Raw genomic sequence first — 19,108 nt, 5'->3', positions numbered from 1 at the left:
ATAAAAGGAACAACAAAGAAAGCCAGGCGGAGCAGAAAATAAAAATGAAACACAACTAATAAGTTATAGACTGCAGTGTAGGAGAGAAACTTGGTACAAATTGAATGTAGTGGCTCATACACTCATCTGCCCTACATAGTCTATGTGGCCCCTGCTCAATCCCTAATGTATATTCATTAGGGATACCCTGAAAACCCAACTGGGGGGGGGGGGGCATAGGACCGGTTTGAGCACCCCTGGTGTAGGTCACGAGATCTTCCATTGTTAGAGACCCCTAGTGCTAGAACCCAAAGAAGAGCTGGATCTACCTTAATAAATCCGAGGGCAGAAGAACTCCAGAGAGGGGAGAGAGAGGAGTGAAACAGAGGAGCTGTGGAGAGAGAGGAGGGTGCTCGAGCAAGCAGCCGGTACTGAGCAGGGGAACCTGATCTAGATCCCGTGCTGGGCTCCTGAGCAGCAAATTTGAAATCCAAACCAGTGGAGGATGTAAAGGCACCGCAGATCTACGAAATTGTGAGTCCCATGGGATTCCCCATCCGGTAGAGGAGTGCAGTAGTGCAGCCAGGTCACTACAACTGGCTGCAATGGAAGTGAACAGACTGCAGCTTAAAAGATGAAGCTATTATGTACTTTAATTTTTAAATGAAATGGAAAATGCAACAAAATACATGCACTTTTGCTTTGTTTAAAAACAAAATGAAAAAATCCACAACTTTCTTTTCTTTGTTGACTTTCATTTGAGAAAATCAATGAATAAAAAACCTACAATGTGAAGCTCATTCCCCCCCCCCCCCCCCCCCCAGCTTCCCCCTGACCTTGCTTACTCCTTCTGCAGGTCTCCAATGTAGAAAGAAGCTGGAGTGACTCCAGGTTGCTCCTGCCCTGCTGGCTTGGGATGAAAAATCGCACCAGTCAGTCCTGAGGCCGGCACCGTTTTGACATAAGGCTTTTTTGTTTTACCTATGGAAATGCCTTTGAAAATTTCCTTAGAAGGAGGAATTTTTCCCAGGGACTTCAACGGGTAAAGCAGTAGCGCTTTATCTGCAGACATGGCCCTTTAGAAAGTCGGGCAACCAATAGGCCAGGTACAGTGACGCATGCGCATAGGGGAGAGGTGGTCCGGGGGTAGAGTCTGGGCAGGGTTGAGATTTACACATAGATATTTTATTTTTAAAAAGCAAGCGTGTACATTTTTTTTTCAGCAAGACTATGTGCACCCAAATAGGAGGTGTAACTGTGTGTGCCCAGTTTTGCCCGGATACATTTTCCCAAGCCAAATTAGGTGTGTAAATCTGCTTTGAAACTTAGCATAAATTATGTGCATATTGGCCAGCTAATTTATGCACAATGTTTATTTAAGATGTTTAATTTTTATTTTGACTCTGATTTGTTTGCCCTTTTATATCTATGTATAACGTGGAACATGGCTGTTTCAAAATGCATGCAACTCAACACAAACTGACAATGATTACTTTCTCATCCTCTCTTCCCATTTTTACCCTTATACCCCTTTCTCTCCCCACTAATACAATCCCAAGCTACCACCTGAATACTCTACCCATTACCCTGTAACTAATAATGGTGTTTGTTATTGAAACCAGGGTGAACTAGTGATTTTCACTTGGAACGATGATATACAAACCCTCTAAATAAATAAACACATACACACACACCTTAAACCTCTCCCTCAGCCCTCCTAACCAAACTTACCCCTTCTGCAGGGGTTTCAGATGTAGAAAGGGGCAGAAGAAATCCCCAGTTGCTCCAGTTTGAAGATGACACTGCTGGCACCATTTTGTTACAGAGCTGTAAAATGGCGCCGACCCATGGCCAGCCAGCACCAGATTCAGATTGACGTTGATGAGGCCCAAGTGAATGGAGATCGCTCCTGTCCCTTTCTACATCAGATCCCCACTGAAAAGAGAAGGGAGATCTGGGGGCAGCATGGGGAGGAACCCTAGTATTATTGTTTGCTTTCTTGGGGGGTGGCTGAGGTTTAAATTTAATGCTTAGTTCAGTTCAATAAACAAACCAACCCAAGATAAACATGTAACAAATAGAAACCCCAAAATCCTCCCCTCCCCCTCCAAAACAGAAAAATGAAATGAAATGAAACCATTTTCCCTGCACATCCCTAGCAGGGACTCACCTTACCTGATACTAATCACCACTGTACAGTGCTGTGTACATCTTCTGACATCATAAAAATGATAAACATTCTTCTTCTTTTATTTCAGATAAATAATAGCCAAGTAATCTACAGCAATGTTCTCAATATCTTTCCCATTCTCGTGGGAAATTTATTCTACATAACAGGCAACGTCAGCCAGAATTTCTCCTGTGCTTACAATCTCACCATGCAGGTGGCCCTGGCAGCCAGTCTACATCCAGTGATGGGGTGAGTACTGTTATTGCATGAGCCTTGACGTAAGGAATCCCCTCTTATAATAAAGCTATTATCCATTATGACAGCTATGTGCAGTGACCAGAAGGCTTCTTACATAGGCAGCAACACTCACTTTATTTTAAGGCAGAAAGTAAAGTTAGTTCCACAGATCATACCAAGTCCTCCTGGGCACCGTATCTGTCTATTCCTGGACATGGTGCCACCCTGGGCTCTGGTTTCTGATCCTCTGAGGAGACTCTGTGGCATTGACTGACTCGTCACAGGTTCAGAAACTAAGGACAGAACTATGGTCAGAACACAATGAGAACCTGAACCTGCTCCAGTCCTCTGTGGTTTCCCATGATGATGATGGGATAATGGGCACTCAGAGCTGAGGTACAACGTTAAACAATATTCTACTAATAACACACGCATGCATCCACATGTCTGTGCACCCACATACGCACACCCATACACAAACACCAACACACAAAAACACATATCCACACCCAGACATATGGCCGAGACCAAGCACCTCCACTCGATCCTCATGTTCCTTGACCTATCGACTGCATTTGACACCACTGATCAATGTCTACTCCTTGACACACTGTGCTCTCTTGGATATCAGGACTCTGCTCTACCCTGGTTTTCTTCTTCTCTCTCCCTCATACTTTTACGGGTGGGGTTCTTCATCCACCACTGTTCCCTTCACTCTATCTCCAGGTTCTGTTCTGGACCTGCTTCTCTTTTCTCTTTACCCTTCTTTCCTTGGTGCTCTGACCTCCTCCCTCAGCTTTCGGTACCACTTTTATGCTGATAACTGAGATCTACCTCTTCACCCCAGAAATTTTGCCACAAATCCAGTACCAAATTTCAGCCTGTTTGTCTGTATTGCTGCCTGGATGTCCCACTGCCGTCTTAAACTTAACATGGCCAAGAGAGCATAAGAAACTGCCTTTCTGGGTCAGACCAAGGGTCCATCAAGCCCGGCATTCTGTTTCCAACAGCGCCCAATCCAGGCCATAAGAACCTAGCAAGTACCCAAACACTAAGAAGATCCCATGCTACTGATGTCAGTAGTAGCAGTGGCTATTTTCTAAGTCAACTTGATTAATAGCAGGTAATGAAGTTCTCCTCCATGAACTTATCCAAACCTTTTTTAAACCCAGCTACATTAACTGCACTAACCACATCCTCTAACAAATTCCAGAACTTAATTGTGCATTGAGTGAAGAACTTTTTCCGATTAGTCTTAAATGTGCTACTTGCTGACTTCATGGAGTGCCCTCTAGTCCTTCCAAAATGTTCAGCCACTCTTATTATCTCCTGTTTAGATCATTGCAACTTGCTCTTCACAATCCTCCCACTGAACAATCTTTCTCCCCTGCAATCTATTCAAAATCTGGCAGCACAACTTATCTTCCTTCAGAGTGGCTGCACTCACATGACCCCTCTTCTGAGCTTCAAGCTTCTCATTCACCTCTTGACGCATTCACTCTGCAGCTCCTCATTGTCTTATTTATTTAGGTAAAAGCCTGTGATAGTCCACCTTCTCCTAAAGATAGGTCCATGGCAGATAGCAAAGTAACGAGGCAGTGAGTACATGAGAAATGATACATACAGATATGATAAGGTAAGAGGAGGTAGATTTCTAGGGAATCTGAGAGTGGGTACAATACATAGGGATAGGAAAGTGTGTATACATATATACACACACATATGCACGCATACACCTACACATAGACACAAACATACCACAAAAGGACATATCTAAATTGCAAGATGAACTTCAAATTATTGCACCTGAGTAATGGACAAGACAGACAAAACTCACAAAAAAGAAATACAGATTTGTGTAGGGCACGAGTCAGATCCCTGCTAGGGTGTAGCTGTAGAAAGGCTAAGCATTCACAGACGCAGAGAGGAGCATAGCATCTCGGCCACAGCACCCCCAGGGGAGGCTGCTGCAACGGCTCTTAAGTGTTTCCTGTTTCTGTGTAGGACAGACGCCCTTGAAGGAGTTGTGGAGTTTGGATTGAAAAAAAGTTTACATTTCTGCTTGGGGGCAGCCTACACAGAGCGGCAGCTGCTGTAACCCTTAATAGAAAGTTTGGGGGTAGCTCTCATAGAGCGGCAGCTTCTACTACTCTTAAAGGAAGGCTCAGGGGTCGCCACTACCCTAAAAAATTACTGGGCATACGTTTTGGTCTTTCTCTGCCTGAGAAGCTCACTGCTCACGCACCAGAATCAGGGAGGCCTCACATGTCTCCCCCAGCATAGGGAAGAGACACCCCCCCCCCCCCAAGGACTCTTTTGAGGAAACAAAGAACCACAGATTCTCTTTCATATTTGATTTATTCTGTGGATGTTATGTAAAAGGCACTCGTACAGAGTCAAATTATCTGCAAAGTGGTGCAGGAAGAGCAGAAAGGCCATGGTCTGGGCTCAGCTTATCCTCCCCCACGGAGAATCCTGTAGGACAGGGGTCACTTAGCCACATGTATTGGGTGTGTGCCCTGTGAACTCCTCCCAGTCTGGAGGCTGCATTTGTGTTAATAGCAATAATCCGCCTAGAACTAAATACTACGTACAGAAATACAAAGCCCAGCCCTCGCCTTCATGTGCGCTCACTGTTCTGTGGAGCCTTGAGTGTACCGAGCTTCTACGTACTCATGCCTCCCCTCCCTCCCCTGTGAGCACACGCTGCCTCACACTCGCTCCCTGATGCTGATGTCGCCACTGCCGACAGAGCCATGAGGTATAGGGATTGGAAGGAGGGATTATTTCCCAGAGTGGAAATTATGATAGAAGGCTAATATTGTGGGATCCAAAATGTCTGCAAACTCGTAAGTGAAGAAGGTTCTTAAACATGCACATTACATTAGATTGCACTGTATTGGTTTGTCTCCCTCCTCCCATAAGAACACAGGGCAGCTTACACCATATCAAAATACATCAGAAATACAGTAACTTATCAAATATAAAACAGCACATATCACAAATACAGAAGCTTATCTGCAGCTCAGGTCCCAAGTGCAATCTTTATTCCACTAACATTTTCACCTCTTAACCGCCTTATAATCTACACTTCACCTCTACCCAGAAGATAATGGGCTGTATTGGTTTCACTGGTAGATGGTACAATATGGTATTTGTAGCTTTTAAGCCTGTGAGATTTTCAGGCTTCTCTCCTGCATTCTTTCACTGAGAGCACTTCTGCCTGGTTTATCAGATCTGGGTTGTTGGTTGTGTGTGGTTTTGAACCCTGGTATAAAACCCAGTGGACACCACACAGTTTTCTCTTGGAGGGAAGTACTCTTTATGCTCCATTCCTAGGCTTAAGGCCTAGCTTCTTTTGTACAATCCTCCCAGGAGGAGTTATGGGGACCTGCCTTGGAAGTCTCTCTTATCTCGACCTCAGACTGGAGTAAGTGACTGATTTTCTCAGAGATGAATTCCTACACTGAGGAGGTGCTTGTGTTGCTGGGGCATTTTGTTTGGCTGCTGGCTGAAGCTCTTTGTTATTTGGAAGCCTGTGGAGGTTCTTGAATACCCCTGTGTTGTTTCATAAATTTGGTATTATTGTAATCACCAATGCAAAGTGTGGCCTGAATCCTTTTCCCAGGGTTTAGGTTCGCCTGAGGTGGCAGTTGCTGGGGTCAGAAAAAGTCAAGTACCTTGGGATTATCTGTTCATTTACAGAGGGGGAAAAGTTGTCCCGTCCAGTAAAGAAACCACTCTATACCAGGTCTGCTACACCAACTGCTCAACCAATTTGTAGAACCTACTGATTGGGAGGGTTGATGAACCCCTAATGTGACTTACATATAGAAATATATAAAACACATACAACAATAAAATCTCTCTATACAAAAGCCTTGTGTATTAGTCAGTCACGCTGTCATGTCTGCTTCTGGCCAATAGGTGGCACCTTGAACAGTGAAAGGTGCTCTGTCTGCAAAGGCCTGGCTGTCAGGCACCCACACAGACACACAAGCTCACTCGCTCTGTCTCTAACACACAAAGGCTCTTCCCTTAATTTAATACATTAAAAGAATCTTTATCTTTTCAGTTTTTGTTTGGTTTTGAAAACGTACATCAGTTGTGAACCAGGCATCCCATGCAGTACTGGGTACTTTTCACTAACATATGCTCGGTCTGCAAAGTCTTGTCTCTCAGGCTCCCAAACGCAGGCACACACACACACACACACACAGGCTCCCTCTCACACACACACAGGCTCCCTCTCACACACACACAGGCTCCCTCTCACACACACACACAGGCTCCCTCTCACACACACACACACACACACACAGGCTCCCTCACACACACACACACACACAGGCTCCCTCACACACACACACACACACAGGCTCCCTCTCACACACACACACACAGGCTCCCTCTCTCACACACACACACAGGCTACCTCTCTCACACACACACACACACACACACACACACACACACAGGCTCCCTCTCACACACACACACACACACACAGGCTCCCTCACACACACACACACACACACACACAGGCTCTCTCTCTCACACACACACACAGGGCATCTTCTTCAAGCACTGCCAGGCCCCTTCTTTAGCAGCGGGGAAACTGGATCCTTCCTCTCCTCCATTGGCCACTGCAGAATGGGGTCCTGCGGCAGCCCTCCCCCTCTTTGGCTGCCGTGGGATGGGGTCCCAAGGCAGCCATCTTGCAGGCCTCTTCCTCTGGTGCTGGGCAACCCTGCTTGCATGATCTTAAGCGGATGAGCCGTAGGTCACCCAGGCCCACCTATAGCTACACCAGTGTTGTGGATTGTGACTTGGTTAAAAGGCAGGAAAGAGAGAGTAAGACACTCAGTGGAGGATGGTAAATAGTGCAGTGCCCCAGGGATCTGTACTGGAACCGGTGATTTTAAATTTTCCTCTGTAATAATCACTATTTAGTGCTCTCTACAGTTGGGCAATGAGAGACGTGTAATAAACTGGCAATGTAGTTTATATATGGCTTCCCTAAGTATATATATGCTTTCTGTTAATTACTTAAAATAAAACAATATTTATAGTTTCTACTTTTGTTGTGATTTTACAATTTATGGTGAGATTTAATCTTGCCTGTTAATTTCCTTTTCTGGAGTCCTAGCATAAGATTGCAAACCTTAGATATTTCTGGTGCACCTCCCTGCTTCCGCCAAGTCTAGGGAGGTTAGGAATTCCCTTTTCCCTACTACTCCCGTTACTGACCTCAATGTTTCCATCTTGAAGTTGGGGTCCCTTAAGTGCCTGTTTACTTTCTTCAGATCCAGCACTGGACGAGACATCCTCGTTTTTATGAAAGTACAAAATATACCAAATAATATCCTTCCTCTCTTTTGGGACTCTGGGACGGGTATTATTGCTTCCAGAAGGTGCAATTTTTCTGAAGTCGATTGAATGGCTTTCTTTCTAATTTGTGACCTGCATGGGGACATCACATATGGATCTGGAACCAGGGTGGCCAGCTTGAGGGCATAGCCCTGTTGTATAACTGCTAAGACCCATCTGTCCTTGGTTAATTGGGTCCACGCTTTGTAAAACTGTGCTAGACGACCGCCTACTGCGGGGAGCAAAAAGCAGACCTTCATACCATCATTTGTTTCCACTAGATCCCCCCTCCCCTCTGGCCCTTGGATGTAGGATCTTGGAGCTCTATATTGTGTCATCTCTCCCAAACACCATCTACAGCCCCTACATGCTCCCCTGTTCTGATCTTCTGGAAGTCTCTGGGTCTTAGGTTACCCCAATTTTTCATTAATTTCTCTAATTCTTCCCCAAATTTAAGCTTCCCTACAGGGGAGGCAGCTAGTAAAGGTGAAACTCCAGACTGACCCACTACAGGGTGTGTTCACCAGCTGCTGGCACAGGCCTTGTGGGTTCACCCTTGAGGTTGCGTTAGCTATGCCACAGTACAAAAGGGCTCTCTCACCCGCTACCCTTCAAAGGGGCCTCTTTGTCCTCATCCACCATTCAGCCTTACCTGAAGGGAGATCTCTCACCGCCATTGCCTTTCATTTCCCAATAGACTTTATGCATCATCAAGATGAACTCAGAGGACAATTCCTCACTGCTCTTCTCTTCCTGTTCATCTTGCCTGGGAGACCCCCCCCCCCCTCCCGCTCAGGCCTGCTTCTCTCAGGCTCCAGCCCTTCCTCAGTACTGCCGCAGTCGGCCCTTCCCTCGCTGTCCCTTTCTGCAGGTGTTAACTCTTTCCCCTCTTAGAGTCTTTCCCAGACAGAAAGTTTGCATGCGCCCCTCCCCCCAGGTCTCTCCGCCATACCTGCGCTTCCCATGGGGTTATGGTGCCTCGAACCTGTGGCACATTGAGCCCGCTATGGTGCTCTGCTTGTTGTGGTCACACTGGGTGCATTTCCTGCCCTCATCTGCCATCCCTGCCAATGTGCGCTGCAGCTGTAGGCCTTGCTCCATCTTGGTGTCCCCTTAATTGCCTTTTGTTCTGTCAAAAACCTCAGGGTCTGGGGGGGGTAAGGGGACCTTTTACCAGGCCTGAATTAGGCCCTGCATTTAACCGAGGGCCCAGAATTGCTGCCTCTTTGGTCGCCTTTCGTCCTGTAACTCCTGTAATCCCAGCCACTTTCCACCAACCAGAGGCAGAGAACTCCTGACGTGGCTCTGCCTATCCCAGACTGTAACAGCATCAGAAGGGAAAAGGAAGGGAAAAAAACAGAGAGAGATGCTCTTTGCCTCCCTCCTGCTGGTGAAAGAGTAAAATCCCAGAAGTCAGACTGGCCTGTAGGACCAAGAGAAAAGCTGTTATGGATCAGACAACAACCTGAGCAACACCCGGCAGTTTTCACTGATAGCAGATATAAAATACAGCATGGTAAGATGGTAGTGATGGCAGCAAAAGACAAAATGCTCCATCTGGTCTGCCCAGCAATTTGCTTATGGTAGTAACTGCGGCTCCGTGTAGTTACCTTTCCCCATGCCCTCCCCTCACAACCTGTAACCACAAACATACATGTACCCATACCCATACCCATACCTCTATGCAGATGACGTTCAAATCGTCATTCCCATTCACAACTCTCTCTCAGATGCCCTTGCCTTCTGGAACACATGTCTTGCCAACATCAATGACTTCCTCACCAACATCCACCTCGCTCTAAACTCCTCCAAAACAGAGCTGCTCCTTATCTCTCCTCACCTCCCTCCCAAACCACCGATCTCCAACAATCCAGCTTTCAACGTCATAACACCCCAACCCACAGTAAGAGACCTTGGGGTTATCATAGATCAACAACTCAATCTCAAAAAACAGATCAACTCCATCCTCAAAGAAGGTTTCTTCAAGCTTCACATCCTGAAGAAACTCAGACCCCTCCTCCACTATCATGACTTCCGCACCGTCGTCCAAGCCACCCTTTCCTCAAAGCTGGACTACTGTAATGCCCTCTTCCTTGGCCTACCCTCCTCCACCACCAAGCCCTTACAAATGCTCCAGAATGCCATCGCCAGGGTCATCACCAACTCAAGGAAAGCTGATCACATTACCCCAATACTCAAAGAACTCCACTGGCTCCCCATCGCATCCCGAATTCTCTTCAAAATTCTAACCATAGTGCACAAGTCCATCCACTCGCACAATTCCAATTGGCTGGATGAACCCTTTCGTCCTATACGCACTGAACGACCCACTCGCACTGTCAACAAAGGCACCCTCTCCATTCCCCCTTTGAAAAAAGCCCACCTCTCCTCTACTAGGGACCGTGCACTATCCATTGCAGGCCCTAAACAATGGAACACCCTCCCTACCACTCTCAGGCTAGAGCCATGTTACGCCAAGTTCAGAAAAAAACTTAAAACATGGCTCTTCCGACAAGCCTACCCTGATTAAGTACACCGACTTCCGCAAGTATCTTGCCTACGCCTTGTATATTCCTGTAAATAGTCCGTTGCAGTTTTTATTTATTGCTTTAATTCCTCCACCTCCTGCTCTTTGTATACTCCTCCTTGTTCGCCCTCCCTGTTCATTGTAATTTCTACCTTTAAAGTTACATTGTAAACCGGTATGATGTATGCATACTAATACCGGTATATAAAAGTTTTTTAAATAAATAAAAAATAAATAAAATACCCACCTGGTCACGTGAAGACACACAGAGGCACAGCTCTAGCACTAGAAGTGCATTCATGTGAACAGGATCTTCTCTCATGTGCGACACCAACAGGAATTCTCAGAAAGCAGCAGCACAGGTCCAGGGCTGTTCTGAGAACGGGGCATGGGCAGTCCGTGGCCCCGACGTCTGTTTAGAAGTTCATGCCCTGCTGCAGAGTTTCTCTCGCTCGCACTGGCTGCCCCCTCACAGGCTGAGCCTTAGACACCCTTGGCCAGCAGCAGCCGTCCAGACTCTTGTACCCTGGTTTCCACAGGCCATGAACACAGCAGGAATTATGTTTCATCATTTGATTGTGCTTCTCTCTCATTCCAGCACCACCAGTTTAACGGTTCCTGGAGGAGTAGGAAGTGTGCAGGTGATGATGGCCGTATTTACGGATCCTAGTTTCACAAACCCTCTCACAGATTCTCAAGTGGTTTTCAGTGCCCAGGACCCAGTGTACCTTGGTCTGACATCACCGGGCCTTGATGGAACTCAATTCTCACTGCACTTGAATCACTTGTACGCCACTGCAACCAATGACTCCAACGCTGCTCAGAAATACGACGTCATTGTGAATGGGTAAGGGCACCTGAGGGTCCATGCTAGCCACTGTCCTATAGAAAGCCCAGGAACGAATGTGAGAATCTTCTTTTCCAGTTATCCCTTTGCAAAAGGACCATTAGCCAAAGGAGGGTCTGCAATAATAATGTGTAAGCCTTAAAGACCCTCAAGAATCTCAGAAAGACAATGAAATTCAGTCCCCACCCCCCGTTTTCTTCAGCTCCAAATCCGCCTTTTTCCTTCTGCCCAAATCCTTTGCCGGACAGGTGGTCCTCAGTCTTTCTGTCAGGAAAGGAGCAGGTGAGCTGACTCGGTCTGAGGGTGGGGGTGAGACTGGGCTCTGTCCAGGAGAGTGGTACCGGGAGTGTCCCGGCGCAGAGAGTCTTCTGATTCAAGGTGTTAAGGAGCCAGCCCCCAGCTGCTAATGTACGAAGGAGTCTAACCTGCTTTACAGGTAAGAGAGCGCGGAGTCTGGCACTAAGAGGTCCCTTTGTGTCTCCTCTCTCCCTCTCCTAGGTGTCCGGCACCCGGCCTGAGTCCTATCGTAACTGTGGCACAAAACGGCAACGGTACTGAAGCTCGCATTGTCCTGAAAGTCTTCTCGATCGCCGGCGCATCCCAACTCTACCTGTTTGGAGAAGTTGCGATCTGTACGGGGACCTGCCCTGATGTAAGGAGCCCCTGCACCCTCCACCCAGCCCCGCTCTCCTCTCTGCCCTCTGTACGCTCCCTCCCTCCCTCAGGAAGCGCCCACGCCCGTGGTTGCATTCGCGCTACAAACGAGCGATGCCGAAACCCCTCTTCTTAAAGTCCCTGGTGCGTTGGCCTTGCTGTGACTCGGACTTCCCGGGGGACTGCGATCCCAGCCCGGCCCTTCCCGCTGCTCGATGCAAGCGCCAGGCTTTAAGACCTCAGCAATGGCCGCAGGCACCGCTCGGAAGGGCACGTGCTCCTTGACCCCGGAACCCTAAGGTCAGCCGGCCTGACCGCACGAGCGCGGCTCTCTCTCCTCCTCCCCCCCGGTGTTAAGCAAGAGTCAGAGCTTCTTTACGGTCACTTGGGCCATCGCCACGCAGAGCTGAGATCCTGCTATCCGCTTCTGAAATTTGGGGCAATGTCGCTAAATAAAGCCAGGGGCGTGACTGGTGCACCACGTGCAGATGACCGCGCCCAGCTTTCAGTGGGCCAAAGGTCAACCCCCAACTCTAACCCGATCCCTAGTCTTTTACTGCAAAATGTAGAGGCTTTACCCCTTCATCCCGCACAATGTAAAGCTGAGGCTGCCGGGGCTCTTCCGGAAGCCGGAGTTTGTTGTCTTTGCGCCCTCACTGATTCTCTTAACCTGACCGAGCCCTCTCTTTCCGCAGACCTGCACTATTAGAGCAGCAGCACCGCGGGATTACGGTAACCCTGGCACCGTAAGCGTTGGACCCCTCCAGGGAGGTAGGTGGGCCGATCCCGTGATAAGGGGCTGATGAATGAGGAGTGTTTGCACTGGAAACCATTCTTCCATTTCAGCGTTGCAGGTTTTCCTCCGCATTGCTCCTATTCATTTCATTGTATGTATGCGGATGAAGGTTATTATGTGTATTGTATGATTTTATCGTGAGATTGCAATGCACTGCTGATATTGATTGGAAAGGCCTTTAGTACTGAGAGAGAGGGCAACCCATTCCATGTCCAACCTCTCTCTGCGGCCTGTCACCCCACTGGATCTCAGGCAGAAAGCAGAACATGTCTAGTGGTAACTAAAAGGACAAAGAGAGGCCCTTAAATGTGAGGTCCCCCCCCCCCCCCAACTAAGAGCCTGGGCTGGATTTAAATTGGATTCCCAGAAGCTAAGTCACCATGCAAACCAGTCCTCCCTTATGTCACCTGTCACGGAGCGTTTTTTCTTGACAGTTTTGAGTTATTCAGGTAGCTGCTTCTGGTGGTTTGCATCGTTAGACCTGACTATATAAGAGGTTACAATTTCCCTCCAGGGATTCAAAATATGACATTTTGAGTTCTTGTGGGTCCATGGAAGTCTTCTGTGCTCAGCTCCTTCCCACACCTGCCTTCCAGCCAGTGCACAACTTTTGGAAAGGCGAGCCAAGCAGAGTGGGACTGGCAGTTTGTCAGTATCTGCCTGGTGGAGGCAATAGATGGGTCAGGAAAGAGTGCTGATGAGTGCCTGTGCAATGGTGACCTCTGCTGGTAGGTAAGCAGCACTGCACAGCTGAGCTTGGAAAAAGCTCTCTAATGGAGCAGTGAGATCTGGTGGTGGAGAAAATGGCTGATCCCCAGGCAGCTCTGCCATGTCCCTCCCCCGACCCCCAAAACTCCCTAGGCTTTCTGTGTAAGAGAACCTAATATCCTGGCTTTTGTCTTGCAGACTTTTCTGATGGCTACAACTCTGGCACATTCACCCGTAAGTATGAAATAGAATTTACAATATCTTTATTTTTAACTCTTTACAAGGTGCAGATAAACAGTAGAACAGGTCTGTTCAGTGTAACCAGAGAAAGCAGGCCTTTTTCTCAGAGCTGTTTATTTCTCGCTCTTACATAGCGAGACTGCTCAAGAAGCCACAGAAATATGCCAATTCCTAAGTAATATTGGGATTACCTGGGCTAGCTCCAAGTCCTAGAGAATAGGTGGGTCAGCCCTGGTTTTGCATCTCATGTGCCATAGAGTGGGAGGTCTCTGGTACCTATTCTTTATGGCAATATGCAAAATTACGATGTTTCCAGATAAGGACCACTTGGTTCACTCAAGCTATCTATAGTTCCTGCCAGATTTTGGCCAAGCTGGTGCTGCCACCTGAACGGAGCTAATCCAGTCTGTTGTTTTCTTCATACTCTGTCCTAGGGTATTCTAGGACTTTTTAGAAAAATAATTAAATTCCTCTCACACAGAGCAAATCCCAAAATAAGGCAGAAGAGAGAAAAACAGGACTATAGTAGAACAGCAAGGTCAGGGAATGACAGGAACTGAGTCCTGCAGTACTAACAGCAGTTGAGCGTGAGAAGATCACACCGTGCAGAAGAGTGGGTATGAAGTGTTTTTACACAATCGCCCATGATTTAGTGTTTGGCACACTCGGGCCCAGATTTAGCTATAGGCAGCTTAGGGAACTGTCTTTGGTGCCAAATTCTTACAGGCACCAGAGCGTCGCCACCACTGCCATGCCTAAATCAGAGCCTGCGGCTGCAGCATCACCTCTCTCATCTAGCAGCGCCGAAAGCTGATGAAAAGTCAGCACAAAGCCTTCAGCAGCCCTTGCGCACTGACTCCCTTTCCTCTCACATAGGCTTCTTGTTATCAAGGAAACACAAGAGAGAGGCTGGGCAGCACAGGGTCTCAGTGCGCAAGGAATACTGAAGGCCCCACTCTGATTTTTCATCATCTTTAGACAATGCAACTTAGAATAATATCATTCCCCCCCTTCCCCCAAGCCTATGGCCGCATGTTGCCTTAATCTGGCCTTGGTCACAGTTAAAAGCATTTAAAGCCATGCGCTATGAAGGGATAGATACACTGATTGATTGCTTGACCTCTTGCTTTCTAGGTTTCTCCTGGTCTGCTCTGGTGAGCTCCCTGCTGCTGGCGCTCCTGGCCGTGAGAATGATGTAATTCACAGTTCAGCTCCAATCCCAGGCACCTTTACCTAATCTACTCCTCACCCACTCAGGGAAACTGCGGGCACTATTAGGATAATGATTTGGATTGCCAGTTCTGCTTGGACGTATTCCTGGAAGCTTCAGCACATGGATTGGGTTTAGTGTAGCTCACTTACTTGTACTTTGAGCTGAGTAGAAAATCAGCAACATTGCAATCACTTCAGCCTTTCCATGTTTGTGAAAAGTTCACAGGCATTGTGTAAACAAAACAATAGTGAAGATACCCCTTTTATGTTGTGAATCTTACTTTAAAAGGATTGTTTAAATAGTTTTGTGTGCGTGTTAGGGTTAATTCTATTCAGTACTTTGAAAAGAAGAACAAAATATAATATACTGTCACCAAAATAGTGAAACATGCTAAATGCATTCATTAAGAAATGTTATTGTATTTACATTCTAAAACTTTGGTTTCCCGCATCTGAGTGTGTTTGCTCATGTTCTTATTCTCCTTAAACCTTTGCATTTTGAATGGTGGTTGAGCCACATTCTCCTGGAATATATGAAAATAATGATAACCAAATAAGATAAATCTGAGAATTGCCTATAGGTTTCCTCCAGCTCCTGAAGGTTGCAGGAGAAGTCCAGAGGGCTGGCAATCCCTACTAATAATAGTTGTGAGAACATATATCTATAGGACTAGGTAATATATAGTGCATATATAACACAAGGGCTGGAAAATTTAACCCTTTCAGTAACAAATGAAAACATCTATCCCAAAATTCAGTACTCAATGGCTTTGGCACTTCTGTTAAAATTGCTGTTGTTCATTGATTATTATCTTGATCATTGGTAGATGCTAAAGTTAATCTACTAGCTGCAACCACTACCGTGGCAGAATTTAAGCATGCTTAGGACAGAATATAGAAGCCAGTGGTAGGATCAGGATGAAGAGGCTGGGTAAAAAACATGTGAGGGGAGGAGCCAGGGTACTAGTTTAAATATGGGAACTTATCTACCCAGAATGGTTGAGAAACAGAGGGACCCTAAAACAGACTTGGACTAGAAGAGATATCCTGCAGGTGGTCTAGCTTGTATGGCGGGTAGCTGGGATATCTTCTTAGCTAGAGCAGTGCAGAACAATTGATCCTTATATGTCATCATCTAATATGTTAAACAATTAAAGTATTTGATACCATGAATATTTGAGACAAGCAGGCAAAACATAAAGCAATTAAAAATACTTAAAACTCCATTTTCAGCTGCTGGACGACTGGCAGAATTAGCAGGATAAACTTGTCTGGGTAACTTTGCTGGATTATTCTGTGATGCAGGTGCAAAAGTTAGCCGAATAAGTTTATCCAGCTAACATTAGAGCGTCTCTCTGGCATTCCTAAAGCTATCCATCTACGGTAGATGAAGAATGCTGAAAATTAGCGTTTTATCAACTAACTTAGCTAGAGAATAGTACTCCATCCCAGAACACCCTTACAGAGCTGGATAAGAGTTTTAGCCAGTTTATCTATCTATGTCAGGGCAGTCAGACTGCTGGGATTTTAAAATCCTGCAGTTTCTCCAGCTAAATCCAAACTTCGCTAGACAAAACTGTTTTCAATATTGACCCCTATGTGTTTCTGAAATAGGGTATATTTGAGAACTGACAGCAAGGCTTAGGATGAGTGTACTCTGTATTCACTATCCAGAAGTGGAACATGAGGTGAGAATACTTGTGCCCAGCACTGACAGGGTTAAACAAGACAAAAGAATCTGAGTCTTGTTTTGCAGCTCCATTGCAACCTTCCATCACTTAGTTGGGTGTATATTTGGTCTGGAATGAGGTTGACTTGTATATTTTTTTTGTATTCTAATATCTATAGGGTTCTCTTGCTCTGTACAATATGCAGTAATGTCCTTTCTTCTTTTCTATCCCATGGGAATTTCTCTTTTTCCATGGAGATAGTAGGTTGTCTGCCAAAGTAATTCACTTGATTTGCTCATTCTGTTTTGATCTGATGAAGAGTTTAGCTGTTGAAATCCAGTCAAGAAATGTATTGAATTAGACCAATAAAAATGTATTGCCTTATATGTATGAAATCTTTTGTTTGACTTATTTCTGTTTCACTTTATTTTTACATGGGAAGGCATCCTGGGACAGACCTATTGCAACCCCCTCCCCTATCCTAATGGATTGGTGGATGTTGCCCACTTTCCCTGCTCCCCTGAGAGCTCGTTAGATCAGAGGATATGTAAATTGTCCTGTGCAGAGCAGGTAAATATATCTGCCTACTTTCATTAGGTGGGTATATTTTAGTTGCTCTAAAAGTGGGCGTTTTGGGGAGGGGGGCTTGGATCAGGGACGTGAGCTATGCATGTATATTGAAGTTTCAAATATATGCAAATATTTTAAGAATATCAACAACAAATAACAGTCAAATTTCACAGTGACTAAAGTTGAATACCTACACTTTAAATGATAGAATTAAGGGTCAACAAGCAAGCAAGATCTTTGTGATAGTCAATGAAGTCATTTGTGACAAGCACTCAAGAGCTCCACTCCCTTAATCAGATCAGTGGAGCTGATCACAAATATATTGAGTTCAATAAAATAGTCTTACTAAAACTTGTTTCTTCAACTTTAGTCATGATACCTGAATGTAACTCATCTTGTACTGCCAATGACAAGACATGAGTTAAATACATAATAAATTAAACATATGCAGGTGAACTAACACCATATCCACACCACTTCATTCAATATGCCCAACACACATTAAGTAATAGAGAGACTTTCTCAGGGAGCTCACAAACCCACATATTTGAACAAGTATAGATTAAATTTACATAAAATACTGATTTTGTTATTTTTATACTTTGCCTCAGACTTTACTGAGGAGGATATTGGGAACATACCCATAGCTGATGCATTCTTTAATGGTACAGATTCTGAGGAACCAAAATAAATATCTGTGGTAATGGAGAATGTAACAGAGGAAATTGACAAACTAAGGAGTAAGAGTAGCCTAGTGGTTAGAGCAGTGGGCTATGAACTAGGAAAACCAGGAATCAAATCCTGCTGCTGCTCCTTGTGACCTTGGGCAAGTCCTCTTTGTCTCAGGTACAGGTATTTGGGGTTAGAAAAATACCTACAGTACCTGAATATAATCTTCTTTGAAGTGCTGAAAAGCCAAATATAAAACTAAATAATTAAATCACCAGTACCAGAGAGCATCCACCTCAGAGTGCTAAAAGAATTAAAACATAAAATAAACCTGCTATTAGTAATATGTAACCTGTCATTTGAAACTGCCATGATACTAAGGGCACCAGGAATAATCTTGGAAACAATAGTTCTCTAAGCCTTATGTCAGCACCAGGCAAAATGGTAGAAGTCATTCTTAAAAAAAACAGAATCTCTGGCCATAGAGACAGATGGCTTAATGGGGAAGAGACGACATTGATTGCCTTACAAATCTTTTAGATTTTTTGAAGGTTTAAATAAACACGTAGAGAAAGGTGAGCCAATTAATGTAGTGTATTTGGATTTGCTGAAGACACTTGGCAAAGACACATGAGAAACTCTTTGGGAAATTCAAAAGTCAGGGGCTAGGATTGGTAACTGGTTAAAAAAACAGGAAGCAGAGTAGCATTAAATGGTCAGTTTTCAAAATGGAGAAAGGTCGCTAGTGGAATACCACATGGATTGATACTGGGACTGTGCTGTTTAACATATTCCTAAATGATCTTAAAAAGGGAATGACATGATCAAATTTGCAGAGGCACAAAATTATTCAAAATTGTTAAAGTAGCAGCAGAGGGACTTGTGAGACTAGAAGTTTGAGCAACTGAATGGCAGATGAAATTTAATGTGGAAAAGTGCAAAAATATTCTCAACCACAGGCACATGATGCTGGGTTCTGTATTGCGCATCACCTCCCAGGAAAAGGACCTTGGATAATACATTGTAATCCTCGGCTCGGGGTGCAGCCATGGTCAAAAAAGCAAATTGAATGTTAGGAATGATCCAAAAAGGAATAGAGATTAAAAGAGAAAATATCATATTACCTCTGTATCAAGCCCTGGCAACCGCATATCCACACCTTGAATACTGTGTGCAGTTCTGGTTGCCCCACCTCAAACAAGACCTAGTGGAACTAGAAAAGGTGCAGAGAAGAATAACAAAATGATAAAGGGGACGGAACATCTCTCCTATGATGAGAGGCTACCCAGGTTAGGTCCCTTCCACTCGGAAACGAGACGGCTGCGAGGGGACATGATAGAAGTTTATAAAAAACATGAGTGGGGTGAAATGGATAAAGGACCATTGTTTAGTATTTTATGAAAAGTTAATTAAGGGAACACTTCATGAAACTAACAACCAACAGATTTAAAGCAAATCA

The 19,108-nt window shown here is 45.4% G+C and overlaps 1 protein-coding gene and 1 long non-coding RNA gene across 2 annotated transcripts in view; one reads left to right on the top strand and one right to left on the bottom strand.

The window, feature by feature from the left end:
• Positions 1-10,963, bottom strand: part of LOC115073439 — a 41,761-nt gene extending 30,798 nt beyond the window's left edge. The window contains exon 1 of the long non-coding RNA XR_003852012.1: positions 10,531-10,963. This is a non-coding gene — a long non-coding RNA (uncharacterized LOC115073439). The remainder of the gene's footprint in view (positions 1-10,530) is intronic.
• Positions 1-16,786, top strand: part of LOC115073437 (uromodulin-like) — a 30,601-nt gene extending 13,815 nt beyond the window's left edge. Inside the window, exons 5-10 of the mRNA XM_029571867.1 lie at positions 2,238-2,398; positions 10,882-11,130; positions 11,629-11,782; positions 12,480-12,555; positions 13,487-13,522; positions 14,663-16,786. Of these exons, the coding sequence (XP_029427727.1) occupies positions 2,238-2,398; positions 10,882-11,130; positions 11,629-11,782; positions 12,480-12,555; positions 13,487-13,522; positions 14,663-14,727 (741 nt within the window). The 3' untranslated portion in view covers positions 14,728-16,786. The remainder of the gene's footprint in view (positions 1-2,237; positions 2,399-10,881; positions 11,131-11,628; positions 11,783-12,479; positions 12,556-13,486; positions 13,523-14,662) is intronic.
• The last annotated feature ends 2,322 nt before the right edge of the window (positions 16,787-19,108 follow it).

The sequence above is a fragment of the Rhinatrema bivittatum genome, chromosome 11, assembly GCF_901001135.1.
Source record: "Rhinatrema bivittatum chromosome 11, aRhiBiv1.1, whole genome shotgun sequence".
Taxonomy (NCBI): domain Eukaryota; kingdom Metazoa; phylum Chordata; class Amphibia; order Gymnophiona; family Rhinatrematidae; genus Rhinatrema; species Rhinatrema bivittatum.
Note: the sequence above shows the minus strand (reverse complement) of the source record. Positions and strands in the feature narration are given on the sequence as shown.